At 43.4% G+C, this 16,712-nt stretch overlaps 1 protein-coding gene across 1 annotated transcript in view; it reads left to right on the top strand.

Moving 5' to 3' along the window:
- LOC126484769 (probable cytochrome P450 6a13) overlaps window positions 1-16,712 on the top strand; it is a 40,421-nt gene that overhangs the window by 13,365 nt on the left and 10,344 nt on the right. Inside the window, exons 3-4 of the mRNA XM_050108366.1 lie at window positions 4,426-4,688; window positions 9,113-9,306. Of these exons, the coding sequence (XP_049964323.1) occupies window positions 4,426-4,688; window positions 9,113-9,306 (457 nt within the window). The remainder of the gene's footprint in view (window positions 1-4,425; window positions 4,689-9,112; window positions 9,307-16,712) is intronic.

The following is a 16,712-nucleotide window of genomic DNA, read 5'->3' as shown; positions in this document are numbered from 1 at the left end:
TGCAGGCATGTTATATCGTGGACCAAGCGTAGTTAGACGCTGTGGTGATAGGGTTGGTGAAAGTGAGGGAAATTTAGTAATCTGTAACGAAACGTTTATGAAACGGAAATGATGTTACGTTCTTGGGTAGTTACAGTGCGCTGCATTGTGGTATCCATAGAAGATCCGTTCACATAATGTACGTTATCATGTATACACACAAATATACACAGTATTTAGCTGCACCTGGTTTCACACTTATTCACAGAATGTAAACAATGGCTGCAAATATAAAGAATATCTATGCAATAGATCCATGTTACTTGTATATTGCCAATATAAGAACACACCTGCAGCAAACAAGATCCACTTAAATATATTATCTGTACTTATAAACATTTATTTTGTAATACAATGCATCTCAGGCCGAAGATCATGATGTAGCGAAGTTCTATGTCTGTTGGATACATGTTCTTTATATTTACATGCAGTGTTTCCATTCTGTAAATAAGTGTGAAACCAAATTGAGCTAAATACTGTGTATATTTGCGTGTACGCTCTAATAATATACATTATGGAAATGGATTTGCTGTGGATACCACAATACAGTGAACTGTAAGTAGCCAAAAAGTAACATCATTTCATAAACCTTTCGTTACCGATTACTAAATTTCCATCGTTTTTGCCAACCACAATCGCCACAGCTTCTAGCTACACACGGTCCACGGTATAATGCCCCTGTAACACCTCCATCTGATGATGAGCCTTCAGTGCCATGAAAACTAATTAATTGTACAAAAATAAATCGCATCTAAAATCCAAAAAAGCGACACATTGCATATTCATACCCAGATAAATTACGAGTTTCAACAGCTGCAGTTCGTCATCCATAATGGATATACTGAAACATATCTATTATCTTGAAGTGCAGGTAACATACTCAGGTTTTTATATACACATACACCATAAATAAATGTTGACGTGCGTGTTTTTCGTTACGCTAAGGATATCCGTGTGGCATTCCAATTCCATCCATGTGATGGCCAACATTTCGTGAGGAGTGGGTGCTATGATGTTAGTAATACTGCGCTGTAATGGTGCGATGTCGTTCGCTGGAGTTTGGTAAACCTGGTTCAAATGGTTAAAATGGCTCTGAGCATTATGCGACTTAACTTCTGAGGTCATCATTCACCTATAACTTAGAACTAATTAAACCTAACTAACCTAAGGACATAACATACATCCATGCCCGAGGCAGGATTCGAACCTGCGACCGTAGCGGTCGCTCGGTTCCAGACTGCAGCGCCTAGAACCGCACGGCCACTCCGGCCGGCGGTAAACCTGGTTCTTGACGTAACCCCAAAAGAAGAAATCCGATGATGTCATATCCGGTGATCGTGGAGACCAGATGATGGGATCACAACGCCCGATTCATCTTCCCGGAAATGCTGCATCGAAATAGACACGAACATCTAACCAGCAATTAGGTGCCGCACCATCTTGTTGGAAAATTAAGTCCGGGATGTCCTGAATCAGTGAATCAAATGACCGGAAAATATCAAGATAGGTATTGGCTGTGATTGTCATTTCACTGAGGGAAAGAGGTCCTATGACTTTACTGTGCATAAGAGCGCACCAAACGTCGGGCTTCGGGCTGACTCTGACGATCTGGAAGACAGCTTGGGGATTCTTGGACCCCCAGATCCTAGCAATGTGAGGGCTGACAGCACCATTCAAGTAAAATGTGGCCTCGTGTGAGAAGAAGACACGTTGTCGATAGTCATCATCTTCTTCAGTCTCAGCCAGCATGGCAACAGCAATTTCATAACGAGCACTGTAATCCGTTCGTTTGGGAGACTACACGGTCTGGACTTCGCACTCACGGAAAAGAAATTGTTTATGTAAGGTGCGGTGCATTGGTGTCTTCGTAATCTGCAGCTGACATGAGCATTTACCCACTGGCTTCTTGACGCTTCTCGCGACGACATCTGTCACCGTGTGAATAGGTTGCACACTATGTCGAGACGTGCCTGTTCCAGAGAGATCTTAGACGCTCCCTCTTTCCTTAAGCCTCGCACACCACGTCTTGATGCTTTTAACAACAAATGGCTATCTGTAATATGTCGCCCGGAATTTTCTCTGGACTGTTTTTGCTGACTGTGTCTCGTGGTACCGGAGGACTTACTGGGCTTTCTCCTTGTTTGAGTACATGTTGTTTCCAAATCGTGTCCGATTCCGCTGTTGTTACATCACTGGGCCTCGTAACAAACAAAGTAACTGTAAGTACGTATGTACACAGAAACTTGTATACGTCACATGCAATTCAAGGTAAAAAGTATTTATCTGTGTGTCATATTTTATGCCTTATGAATGTTTGTAATCAGGAAAAGACTTCTGGGACATCCGGTACAGCAGCTATTTTCAGTGGCAGAGGTTCAGCAAGTCAGTGGTAGGTTTCCGCAGGTATGTGGCACCAGAAGTCTACGGATAGGTCACTTAATTTCCATAAATTACTGGTCAGTGGTTTGTATGCGCGAAACTGGCGCCCTATGGCATCTCAGATGTGCTCCATCAGGTAGAGATAAGGCAAATTTGATGGCCAAGAGGCCAACGTGAGCTCCCGATCAAGCTCCTCAACGCACTGTAACTCGATTCTGGCCTTCTGATACGGACTTGCTGAAAGTTTCCATCGCCGTTGGGGAAGACCTCATGCATGAAGGTACGCAGGTGGTCCGCAATAATGTTGACGCAGTCAACAGCTGTCACGGTGCCTCCAGTTGCCATCACAGCTCCCACAGAACGCCAGGGGAATGACACCCACGGCATAACACTACGTCCACGCACGTATCGAGCAGCCGCTTGTTTGGATGACGGCTTATCCGGACACGACCCTCGACCATCGCCCTTGTGTAACAAGAAACGTTATTCATCCGACCAGGCGGTACATGACAGATAAATGTATCTATTACGTTTTCGTTGTGAAGAAATAAATATTCCTTAATTTGTTTTCAAAAAGTTCGATTTTCAGACTCTTACGAGGTACGCCGAATCAGAGGTGCTTCCCTCTGTAGCCTTGGGGAACTGTTGCAATCGGCTCACTTGTGTTAGTTCCATCACAAACTTCACAGATCATACGTCCATCGATCAGGGTACATTTTTTTCCGGCTCTCGCTCAAGTACTGTCGTATGAACAAACAAAAAAGAGATTTCGGTTGTATTTTAAACATTCTCCCAGTCGTATTTAAAAAAAAGTATTCTATATTCTCTGAATACTTTCGTTTATGACGTTTCAATAACTGGTAACAAAATGTAGTGGAAAATTAATATTATGTACGTCTACCGACAAAGGTACACTAACCAGCTGCTGACACCTATGATACAATGATTTCTATCAGACCAGAAGCTTACAATGCACAGACTCAAATGCATGTTACTCCAGCAGCTGCAGCTATAGACACTGTGCAATGGCACTTTAATTGTTAAATAGCCATTACAGTATGTTAAAGATAGTGCAGATATTGGTACGTGTAGCATATGACCCTCCATGTGCAATAAATTGATGGTCATAGTATGATAATCGGTACAAGTCCTGATCATTTCATATGCGGTACCTTAATATCTACACTCCGGTCTCGTAAACTGACATACGGCCGGGAGAGCGGTGTGCTGACCACATGCCTCTCCGTATCTGCGTCCAGTGACGCCTATGAGCTGAGGATGACATTGCGGCCGGTCAGTACCGTTGGGCCTTCATGGCCTCTTCGGGAGGAATTTAGTATTTTTTGTTTTCTAAATAACTACACACATCATTATGTCGGTTGTTTCTTCTCTGTGTGATACAGTTCCCTGTAAACACAATATAAATTTTGCGACCTGATGCTTTCTGCACAAATATATTGCACCACTAAGTGGACTATGCCTGTCAGTATAGACTATATGTATTGTGTCTACACACCCACACATCAACGCCTGACCTGGTTCCTAGGGGAAAATAAGCATTAAGGGCTTACTCTTGCCACATGTACTTTGATGTAGTAATCAACCCAAAAACATAAGACTTTTAATGGCCATAACTATTGGCCAGAAAAATGACTTAAATACTTGTGTAGTGTTGCTCAGTACACCGTCTTGTCACCAACTGAAATATCAACACTTATATCCATTACACCCTGTATAACAATGAATAAGGTATACTGTCTTCATAAATTGAGCAGGAAGAACAGAATGTATCTCCAAATAAAAAGCAGAAGGGTAAAGGCGAAATTGTTTTAGGGTCTTAACGAAAAGTCTACATAGATTTCGTAGGATTCTTTTTTTTTAATTTTTCAGGTATATCCTATGCAGTCTATATCGATTTACAGGCATCATGAAGTTCCTTAGATTCGTGCGCGCTGCAATTCACTGATGGAATAATAACGTTGTAGCAATTTATGTTGTTGCCTGCAGACGATGGACAGATGTGGGCGCGAGATGGTGGAAGTCCTGGACGATGCAGCGCTGAGCGGACAAGTATTAGAGGTTCGCGACGTTTCGGCCAGGTTCACGACTGACGTCATCGGGAGCGTCGCCTTCGGCGTCGAGTGCAACTGCCAGCGCAACCCGGACGCTGAATTCCGACAGTGGGGACGCCAGATCTTCGAATTCTACCCGTCAGACAGGGTGGAACATCTGCTACTCGCCATCCATATCCCTACGGCAAAGCTCTACAGGTAAGTCTTAGTAGCTCCATCTCAAGACCTTCCGTAACCAGTCTGTGCTGGATATTCCCAATGATGCTTTGAAATTTAAAATACTACTTCAGTTTAGGCTCGCAGCTTCTAGCTTGACGGTTTATAGTTGTTTTACAGTTTAGGTCTCGTTGTGGTGTATAGCAGAATTATGCATGTGCCCTACATGGCAGGTAAACTAGGTTCAGCTTTCAGAAAGTTCCCTTTCAAAACCGTCCAGATTTGCCATAGTTTCCCTGAATCACTTAAAGCGAACAACTGGGTTGTTCCTTTGAAAAGACGATAGTCGATTTCATGCCCTGCCCTTTCCAATTCTATCTTGTAATCCGTCGCCATCGAATTCGTGGATCGTGAACCATAATCTTCCTTCCTTCCTCCAATTTGAATTGCTTGCAAATTCCCATATGAGGGACCCACCATCAGGAAGAGCTATTTTGAATTTAATCCAGGACTTTGGCACGAGATGTTTACGCCACCACTTCTTGTCCCATTGCAGACCACATACTGAAGATGAAAATGTATCACACCACCAGCAATCCAACAGGCTTCCTGCTGATCGAACGTCATCTAGCAAGCGTGCGTTAGCGAACTCGAGTACGGAACAATGTTAACTCATCAGCAATATTATTACCCTACGAGGTACGTTCAAGAAGTAATGCAACATTTTTTTTCTAATAGCGGGTTTGTTTTATTTGGGATTCCACCACTACGTATTATTCCCCAGTCTTTTGGCTACAAAGCCCTATTTTTCAACATAATCTCCGTTCAGTGTGATGGCCTTACGCCACCTTATTTGGAGGGCCTGTGTGCCCGCATGATATTACTGTACTGATCGACGTTGGAGCCAACGACTTACTGAATCAATAATCCCCCCATCATCCAAGTACTGCTTCCCGCGGAGTGCATACTTCAATGGGCCAAAAACAAAGAGAAGTCACAAGGTGCGAGATCCGGGCTGTAGGGTGGATGAGGAAAAACAGTCCAATTAAGTTTCGTGAGCTCGTCTAGGGAGCTCACTTGTGTGAGGCCCTGCGTTGTCATGGAGGAGGATGTTGTAGTGTTGGCAGAAGAGCCAACACCGTGCCCCCAGAGGAGGCCGAAATGCACGCGTTTAATTACACGCTGACTGGCGTGAGGTCTGGAACAGGACAATGTCTTGAGAATTTCAATTAAAGTACGTAGATGATGTAATACTTAACTTTAATCCACAATTGTAGAACATCTCTCTTGATGATACATGCTTCACATAATAAATATCAATTGAATACGGCGCCTTGCTAGGTCGTAGCAAATGACGTAGCTGAAGGCTATGCTAACTATCGTCTCGGCAAATGAAAGCGTAGTTGTCAGTGAACCTTTCCTAGCAAAGTCGGCTGTACAACTGGGGCGAGTGCTAGTACGTCTCTCTAGACCTGCCGTGTGGTGGCGCTCGGTCTGCGATCACTGACGGTGGCGACAAGCGGGTCCGACGTATACTAACGGACCGCGGCCGATTTAAAGGCTACCACCTAGCAAGTGTGGTGTCTGGCGGTGACACCACAGATGTTAAGTCCCATAGTGCTCAGAGCCATTTGTCATGGAGGAGGAGAAGTTCGTTTCCATTTTTGAGCGACGATCACGCTGAAGTCGTTTCATAAAGTTCCTGAGGATAGCAAAATACACTTCACAGTTGATAGTTGCACCATGAGGGAGGACATCAAACAGAATAACCCCTTCAGAGTCTCAGGAGGCTGTGGGTGCAGCTTATAAATTTTATCCGGAGGAGAGGCGCTGTGGCGCCACTCTATAGACTGCTGTTTCGTTTCCGATTGGAAGTGATGAACCCATTTGACAAAGAATTATCACGATCAGCCTCGTAACAAGCAGACAACTTCGCAGAGATGGTCATTCATTGCCCTATATGATAATGTGTTATGTGGTGAGGAAACCAGCAGGCTCACACCTTTGAGTGCACCAACTGCTGGACGAGTGTGTCAGTATTAACAATAGAGGCCTCCACTTATGCAGAGAGGTGTTTGATTGTGATTTGTCTGTCACCTCGAATGAGAGTGTCCGCATGTTCCAATATTGCAGGAGTCTCAGTTGTGTGCGACCGACACGAGAGAGACTGGACTGGTTTGCGCGACCTTGTTGCGATAATGACAGACGGCTCGCCCAACGACTCACCGTGCTTTTGTCCACTGCCAGATCTCCGTAGACATTCTGCAAGCGCCTATGAATATCTGCGATGCTCTGGTTTTCCACCAAAAGAAACTCAAAGACAGCCCTCTGTTTGGAACACACCTCCTCTATAGACGCCATTTTGTAGGATACATTTAGCGCCACTACCTATCAGAACTTCATGAAACTATAGGGGCTGGAGCGGAAATATTCCACAATGTTCGACAACAAATTCCGCATTTTTTCAACCGAAATTGACCGAGAAAAAGAAATGTGTTGCATTACTTATTGAACACTCCTCGTATTATTAACCTAAGACTTAACCATAAACACTCTTTAGCCTCGTGTGTCGAAAACGAATAGCTTCAGTGTCTAACGAAATACATACTTAAAATTGAAACGCTTTTTTTCTACAATTTCTTTCTTTCTTTTGCTTGTGCCGTTTTTCCCACAGATACGCAGGGTCGGCATGATTAATCGGATGTGGCAATGTTAGTTGAAGGGGTGGCCGGATGTCCTACCTGCCGCCACCCCGTACCCCCCGGGAAGGAATCAGTGTACCCCAACTGTCTGCGATTAGTGTAATCCATGGAATAGCCGGCCGGTGTGGCCGAGCGGTTAAAGGCGCTATAGTCTGGAACCGCACGACCGCTACGGTTGCATGTTCGAATCCTGCCTCGGGCATGGATGTGTGTGATGTCCTTAGGTTAGTTAGGTTTAAGTACTTCTAAGTTCTAGGGGACTTATGACCACAACAGTTGAGTCCCATAGTGCTCAGAGCCATTTGAACCATTTGAACCATGGAATAGTGTGAAAGTGTTCAGATGTCTGCGAGCCGTGTAACTGAGGCGGGACGTGGGGACCAGCCTGGTATTCACCTAGGGGGATGTGGAAAACCGCCTAAAAACCACATCCAGGCTGGTCGGCGCACTGGCCCTCTTCGTTAATCCGCCGGGGCCAGCGCGCCTACCCGAGTCCAGGAAGCAGCGCGTTAGCGCGCTCGGCTAACCTGGCGGGTCGCTTTTTCTACAATTTCTTCAGCATAAATGAATGTTCAGATTTGACCAAGTTATGAACTCCCCCATAGTCGGCTTATCAGACCACACGCCTTGCTGAATTTAGTTATTCTTCAATGGTGTAACAAGTGTGCAACACAGTTTTATGGTCACTGATAACAACGTCTTCATTGTAACGATGTTATTTACTAAAATTTCCATAACTGTATCAAGTCTTGTGGGGTATGTAATTATGTAACACAGTAACAAGTTTCGAACGCCTTCAGGCTGATCTTTCGTTCGTCATAAGAAGGTAACCAAGTAATTCTCGTTGTAAACAGCTACAAACTGAAATCCCATTTTTTTTTACCGCACAATGATCAAGAAACCCAGGCGCAATAATTCCGATTGATGAACTCTTGCGGCCATAGAGTGTAGTTACCACGAAACGATGTTTGCATTAAATTGCTAATGTGTTTAGGGGTGCAGTCTTGCTGGAATACGTGTGATGTTCCCATGGCTACCTTGTCCATCCAGCACATTATCGCAGACGATAACTCGTTTATTATAACCGTATTTCTGACATTTTACTTATGCTGAAAAAAAATTAGGCTTATGGTTTCAGCGTTACTGTAAATGCAACCCGCGTTCCCGGGTTCGATTCTCGGTGGGGTCAGGGATTTTCCCTGCATCGTGATGTCTGGGTGTTGTGTGCTGTCCTTAGGTTAGTTAGGTTTAAGTAGTTCTAAGTTCTAGGGGACTGGTGACCATAGATGTTAAGTCCAATAGTGCTCAGAGCCATTTGCACCATTTTTTGTAAATGCAATCAATCACAAGGAAACTGACAATAAATAGATGTAGTGTCAAATCGTCATGAGATTCTATACAAACATCTATCAACGAGAGTAGCACCAGCGAATTGTTTGAGAGTGCTGCTAACCCTATCTGATGATTTGTACGCCCCTTCGCGTCTGCTGAACATTCACAGAAGGTCGCTGTGGATCACCTATGGAGTTACACGGGGGGAATGTTAAATAAGGGAAGACACTTTAGTAGTTGATTCATGACAGGGAAATTAATAAAGGAGTTCATGATAACATATGTCCGGAAATGGAAAGTGAGTTTGCCATAAAGAGGTATTTGACAGAATTAAGTTAATGAATGTCACCGATAACAACTGCGCCAGAAATTTTAGATTTTCTAACATTCTTATCTGATTAATGTTGTCAGTGTGATTTGGGTATGTTGCAGGAGGATTATAGGCCGGAAAGAGGTTCTGCATTATTTTGAGCGCATGGTGAAGGATACAGTGAGCTACCGAGAGAGAAACAACGTTGTGCGCAACGACTTCATGCACCTGCTGATACAGCTCAAGAACAGGGGCTTCGTAGACGATGACAAGTCTTCCAGCGCAAAGGCGCAAGATGACGACATCAGTAACTGGAGTAAGTTTTCACGTCTTTTTTAACGAATAATGCGAGTTACTTTACTTCAGTGTTACGTTCTTTCAGTCCTACTAGGAATTTAATTCAGTAAATCCGTATAATATAACTGATCCTATTCCTGATCCCCCGTGTGCTTAAACCACGGAACTCCCACCATACATGTGCTGGGTCATGCCTTGTTCACGCAGTTCACTTTCAAAGAAAAGAATCAAGAGTCGTGCATAGCGATGTAAGATTTTCTGGAGCACTTATCAGAAAGCAAGGAAGACCGTCACTGAAGTTTAAACAGGTTATAGAGTTCAGCAACTGATCATATGTAGCAGCCAACTAATGGAAAGAGACGTAATAAACTACTGCAAGTGCTGCACAGTATCCGTCCAGTAAGAAAGTTTCAGCCGATTCCTCTAGACGCAGTTAACTGTGCGCCAGACTTTCCCTTCTGAAACAACGTTCCAAGACTTTAAACTGTCCAAGTTTGAAGTTTATAAAGGCAATTCGTCTTAACGTGTATAACTAGCGTCGCTGCAAGATTGGACATGGCGTAGAGCGGCTTATTTATACAGCTGGGCGTTGTTTAATAACATAGGCTAATGAAAAAAAGTTTTTGAAAAACTGTTTTTACTTTGATAGCTCATCTTTATAGATTTTTATGAGCTTTTTTTGCATCATCCATAGTTTTCGAGCAGTATGCTTTTTATTATATAGTATAAAAATCCTATGCTATACAGTAAACGGGGAAATTAATGAAACGCTTTGTTACAACATAAGCATGGTTTGTATTTACAGTAAGCTACTTAAAACAATGATATGTGTTAATATAGGTTTCACTTGTCAGCTGGAATTGGTTTGTATTTTCTTTCTCTTTTTTCTTTGAAGCTTCTTGTGAACCTTTTCTACAGTGAGTCGCTTGCTGAACTTCTCGGTGAAGTGACCAACAGTAATCCCCCATCATGTTGGTGTTCCAGCGGCCTTCGTAGCGTTTTTCCATCACTAGTTTTAGATGAATTAATAAACAGTTCCTTTTTGTATTCAATACCAAACTCACTCATCAGCCTCGGAATATCTGAGTAGTACTCTAAATCACCTTCTTGTTGAAAAAACTTGGAAAATTCCAGCTATGTCCTTCTATACATATACATGCTGGTCCCAACTGCCAATAAGTTCAGTTCTTTTAACCTAGAGCCAGTAATTCAGCTTTTTCATTCGTTAAGCCCAGATCCCTAACCAAATCGTTAAGCTCGGTCTGAGTAAACAATTTGTATTACAATGGAATTCATCATCTGGTTCATCTAAATCACACTGTACATCTGAAAATACTTCTGTTGGAATAGAAATTAAATCATCTGGTGGTTCAGGAACCGGCAAATCTACACCATGCCCTACTGGTCGGATGGCGGACGGAAGGTTAGGGTGGCTTATTACCTTCTTGTTTTTCGAATTATTACCAGTAACGTCAACACTGAAAAAGTAGCAATCATTGGAATGGTTTCTTTCCTCCCTCCATATCATAGGAACAGCAAATCTAAAGACATTTTTCTCCTTTATGGACCATTTTCTCACATCTTCAACACACACATAACATACCTCATACGGCGGCCAAGATTTATCTTGATCACCACGTTTAGATCCAAAGTAAGATAGATAAACCTTTTTCACAAAGTCTGTAATGTTTCTTTGGGTTTTTTTAATCACCAATTCATCACAAATGTAACAAAAACTGTCAGAAGAGCTTTTACAACCACGATTAGACATTGTACTGAGCGCATGTTCAGGAAATGGGAAAGTGAGGTTAGGTTGACAGTAAACAAAACATGATCTGTTAACACAAAAATAGAATCGACCTTTTCTTTGTCAACAAATGTTTTTCAGCAGTGCTACCGAAGTCATCTACATTCATTACACCTCCTTTTTAAATTATTTTAACTATATAAAATCTGTTACATTCTTTAAAAAATCGCTTTATTTAATAAAGTTAAGTGTAGAATGTGAAGAAATCGTGGGTAATATAGTGTTTTAAGTATCATATCTGGATTTCCCACTCCAAAAAAACGTAAGAATAAGGTATTTTCAGCAAAAAAGTTTTTCCATCATTGGCCTGTGTAATGAACAGTTAAAGTAGTTCAATTTCAGTTCTGAAAACTTGTTGAGGAACGATAAACGGCATACTATTTCCAGCCTGGAGCTGCAGAAGGATAAATATTCATACATTACTTTTAGGTTGATTGCTGAAGAAGCTGTAGGATTTCTTGCACTCCCTCTTGTTCTAATGTTGATACTTGCTCTTTTCTAGATTTTATGGACATTATTTCACATACAGTAAATAAATTTTGTGGTCTTGCACTCCTTGTACTATAAACTGAATACATGAACTAATCAGCCAGAACATTATGGCCAGCTACCTAATACCTGGTCTGTCCACCTTTGGTACGGATAACGGCAGCGACGCGTCATGCCATGGTCTTGGTAGGTCAGTGGAGGAAGTGGGCACCACATTTGCACACACAAGTCACCTAATTCCCATAAATTCCGGGGAGGGGGGCGATGATCGCCATGGTCAGTCACATCCCAGATGTGTTCGATGGGGTTCAGATCCGGCAATTATTTTGGGGGTGGGGGGGGGGGGGAGGAGGGCAGCACATTAATTGAAACTCGCCACTGCGTTCCTCGAACCACTCCATCACACTCCTGGCGTTCTGACAAGCATTGTCTTGATGAAAAATGTCACTGCCGGGAAACATGATCGTCATGAAGGGGTGTACGTGGTTTGCAACCGGTATACGACACTCCTCGGCCGCATTGGCGCCTTGCAGAGCTCCACTAGATCCGTGGATGTCCACGTGAATGTTCTCCAGAGCAAAGTGCGCCGCCGCCAGGGCAGGTGGTACGCAGATGTTCTCCTGGAAGACGACGGTTTCGCGCCCTCCCATCGGCATGAAAAAGAAGGTATCGGGATTTTTCAGGCCATGCAACGCTCTGCCACTAGGCCAATGTTCCAGTGCCGATGGTCACGTACCCATGTCAGTAGTAGTTTCCTATGTCGTGGTATTAAAACTGGCACATGCATGGGTCGCTAGTTGCGTCGTTAGACATGTTCGGTGCACTACGTGTTCAAACACATTTGTACTCTACTCAGCATTAATGTCTGGTGTTAGTTCCGCAACACTTCACCGCCCGTCCTGTTTTACCAGTCGGCACAGCGAACGACGTCCAACGTCTGTAATGAGGGATGACCACCCAACCCCACGACGTCTGGACGTGACCGAGCGAGGTGGTGCAGTGGTTAGCACACTGGACTCGTATTAGGGAAGACGACGGTTCAATCTCGCGTCCGGCCACCCTGATTTAGGTTTTCAGTGATTTCCCAAAATCGCTTCAGGCAAATGCCGGGATGGTTCCTTTGATAGGGCACGGCCGACTTCCTTCCCGTGCTTCCCTATTCCGATGAGACCGATGACCTCGCCAGTTTGGTCTCTTTCCCCCAAACAGCCTAAGCCCAACGTCTGGACGTGATTTCACCTTGGTTTCGCCACGTGTTGAAGACACTCACCACAGCATTCCTCGAACAGCCGACAAGTCCTGAAGTCTCCGAAGTGCTTGTGCCGTCGAGCTCCGGGCCACCACAATCTGCCCTCGGACAGACTAAGGTAGATCGCGCCCCTGGCACATATTACACACGGACACAACGCTTCCTGATACTACGTGTACCGTGCGTGCGTCTGACTAGAAGCCATTCCTTGCAAGCTGACTCTGCTATCGCCTGGACGTGCTTTAATCGATAGTAAGTCGGTGGTCATAATGTTCTGGCTGTTCAGTGTATGTTCCTCATATTGTAACATAGTGCCTACACATCCTTAGAACTGATACGTATTGTGTATGCGTACATGATGCTAGTTAGGTGTTTTTCGTACTACGGCTTATCTAAAGCTTGAAATTGGAATTCCTGTGAATTTTGCTTAGATACTGTGGAGAGTTTAACCCTCTGACACTGTGATTATCGTGCAAGGAGCGATGGGTAGAATTTTACAACACTGCATCTATGCTGCCACCTTCGCGTAATACCTGCAGTGTGGGCTGCTGTACTACATCAAAACTCAGGACCATATGCTGACGCAAGGTGCAGCTTTTTGAGATGATATTCATTACATCGTCTTCTGGACACATCAGTAGTTCTCGTGTAGCTCGAAAATACTTTCCGAAGGAAGAAAAATAGGAATGAAGAACGATGAAAGTTTTTGCGTCTCGTCGACGAATGGGTCACTAGAGATAGAAAACAAGATCGGGGTAGGGAACAAAGTGGAAAGAAATTGTCTGTGTTCTTTTCAGAGAATGTAATAACCACATAGCAAAATACTCTGCTCTTTGCTTGCAATCATTTGACAAAATTTTATTTGAATACCTCAAACTGTTTATGAAACGTGAGGAATGTTGTGGATATTTCACTCTGGCTTTATCGGTCTGGCGGTGCGATCGCAAATGATCACGCTACGTCAGATCAATTTTCTCGAGACTGGTGATAGATAGAGACGTCCAGCCAAGTCTAACGAAAAATTCGATATGTTAAACATTTCATACGCAGCAACATGTTACCGGTTTGTTATATGCATTGAACGCAAAATCATAGCGACCCCAATTACTCATTGCAAACTTTTTTTCTAATTTCAATAATTTTCAAATGTGTGTGAATTCCTAAGGGGTCAAACTGCTGAGGTCATCGGTCCCTAGACTTACACGCTAGTTAAATTCACTTGAACTAACTTATGCTCAGAACAACACACACACCCATGCCCGAGGGAGGACTCGAAACTCTGGCGGGAGGGGCCGCGTAATCCGTGTCACGGCGCCTCAAACCACGCGGCCACTCCGCGCGGCTTTTCGAATGGTTCAAATGGATCTAAGCACTATGGGACTTAACATCTGAGGTCATCAGTCCCCTGGACTTAGAACTATGTAAACCTAACTAACCTAAGGACATCGCACACATCCATACCCGAGGCAGGATTCGAACCTGCGACCGTAGCAGCCGCGTGGTCCCGGACTGAATCGCCTAGAACCGCTCGGCCACAACGGCCGGCGCGCCTTTTCGAATTTAGAGCAGTGCCTTATTTACACGCAAATATCACAATGACAGTGACCACTAACGAAATGATGGACACATCACCATGAAGCTGACACAATAAAGCAATGAGTAATGTACAAATAACTTTTTTACCGAATGGTTTCTGTAAAATCGTTTGAGAAAGATTGCAGGGCCTGCGCCTCGATTCTGTCATCGCTGACCGGCGAAAGTTGGCGAACACTGTCGGCCCGCCCTTCTGAACAGACGAGTGAACTCGCTCAGCGCTTTGGACGAAAACTGATCACTGTGCATCAGCCATCTTATCCTGTGCTGACTAATGATGGGGGCTCCCTCCATCCGTAACGGCCACCGTGTCAGAGGGAAGGTGCAGTTCGACAGCTGAAGCCTATGCACAGATGCGTTATGTCCCTTTATTAAGAATCTGTAAACGATCGTATTGACATATTATATTCGACAGATATAGACCCTGAAAGGCAATAGTTTCTTATTTATTTATTTACACGTCAAGTTCCGTAGGACCAAATTGAGGGTCAAATCTCCAACGTCATGGAACGTGTCAGTGCATGAAATTACAACATAAAAGTAATAACAGATAAAAATAAATTGTTTATGAACCCGAAAAAAGTCAAGCCATTAGTTTAAGTAAACGCAATCAACAGTACAACAAGAATCAGCTTAATTTTTCAAGGAACTCCTCGAGAGAATAGAAGCATAGTATCGAAAATAGTCACATAAACAAAGGACAGACCAAAGCGAAACAATTCAAACCAAGAGCTACCGAAGGAAAGTCTCATAAAACACAAGAAGCGATAAAAACGCAGCTCTGACGTCAACATCGTTTACTACAATATTGACAGTCTAAATAAATAAAAATGTAAGTATTTATTTGAACAAAATCTTTAATCTCCGTAAGATCTGCATCGATTGCTTTGAAATTTTGACGCAAGGGAGCGCTATCTCATAATTTATAAATACATATTTAATATAGAAAAGAGAATCGTTGTTACCAAAATTCTCGAAATGTACTCGTCCAATTTGCTTCAGATTTTTGCTAGATATTCTAATGGGCATTCTGACGGACCTAGGCCATATATATTACATGTAAGTACATATGTAACGTATAAAGAAGAAACGTTGTTTCCAAAATCACTCAAAGTTCTTGACTGGCTTACTTCAGATTTTTACTTGTTACTCGAATAAACGATCGGTCATAGGGAAACATTGTTAACGAAAAATGAAAAGCTATTGACCAATTTACTTTAAATTTTGTTCGACAGATACTACCGTGAGAAAGAAAATACTGCGCTTTGCCCTGCTATTAATATGTGCGGTTTCGATTTCTTTCTCGCAGTCGGTTTTCACAGTAAACAGAAAAGTTGTATTTATGCTTTATCTCCCCATTGACGCGCAAGTTACCGAAGTGGCGTCAAATCGAAAGACTTGCACCCGGCGAACGGTCTACCCGACGGGAGGCCCTAGTCACACGACATTTTTACACATTATGAACAGGATACTACTGCGGAATATGATTTGGCAATAACAATTAACAAGGCTCAAGATCAGGAAGAGGTGAAGGAGCAGATGGACAGAGAAGGGGTGGAAGGCAATGGACATAGAGAGGGTGAGGAGGAGAGGGAGAGAGAGAGAGGGGCGAGAAGGATATTAAGACAAACGTATGCCCTATTCCCGTTGATATTTAGCTGTTGTGAAGCATTTCCAGGTTCGCTAGTGTAAAATAAAAATACGATGGTGACGTGGAAATCATGTGGGAGTGCCCTGTTCGTTAATATTTCCTTAGAAGAAAATTTTCTTCTTTCTTTCACATCTTTCAGAGGTAATGAAGCCTTGGCAGATACTCCAGGATTTGTTTTTTCCCCTTCCTTCTTTATTCTCTTTGTTGTGTAATTGGAATAACTATCGCCCACGCGATTTTCAATGAGATTTTTGATTTCTCGTTCTCCTCTTCCGATATAAGTTTTGATCGCTTCGTTTACAATCACAAGTGCCTGATTATGAAGAACATTCCATCCACCTATGGTGCGTGGAGGCTGCAGTGCCTTGCTACACACTGAACGGATATCAAGCAGAACACTCGAAGTGCGAAGGCAAATGAGGTGACCGCCTCTTTGTACAACGAGATGGAGTCGACCAGCGCTCACTACAGAAATACGTTTCTGCGCAAAAGTCACCTTATTTTGCGCGGGGTCTGACTGATTGAAGGGTGAACTGAGAAAACAGGTACGAGCAGCACGGATGCATGAAGGTGGAGACTCATGGATGGAGGAATCTTGGGGAGGCCTCCGTGGAGCATATGATTACGAATAAGTTA

Source organism: Schistocerca serialis, chromosome 6 (genome assembly GCF_023864345.2).
Source record: "Schistocerca serialis cubense isolate TAMUIC-IGC-003099 chromosome 6, iqSchSeri2.2, whole genome shotgun sequence".
Lineage (NCBI taxonomy): Eukaryota > Metazoa > Arthropoda > Insecta > Orthoptera > Acrididae > Schistocerca > Schistocerca serialis.
Note: the sequence above shows the minus strand (reverse complement) of the source record. Positions and strands in the feature narration are given on the sequence as shown.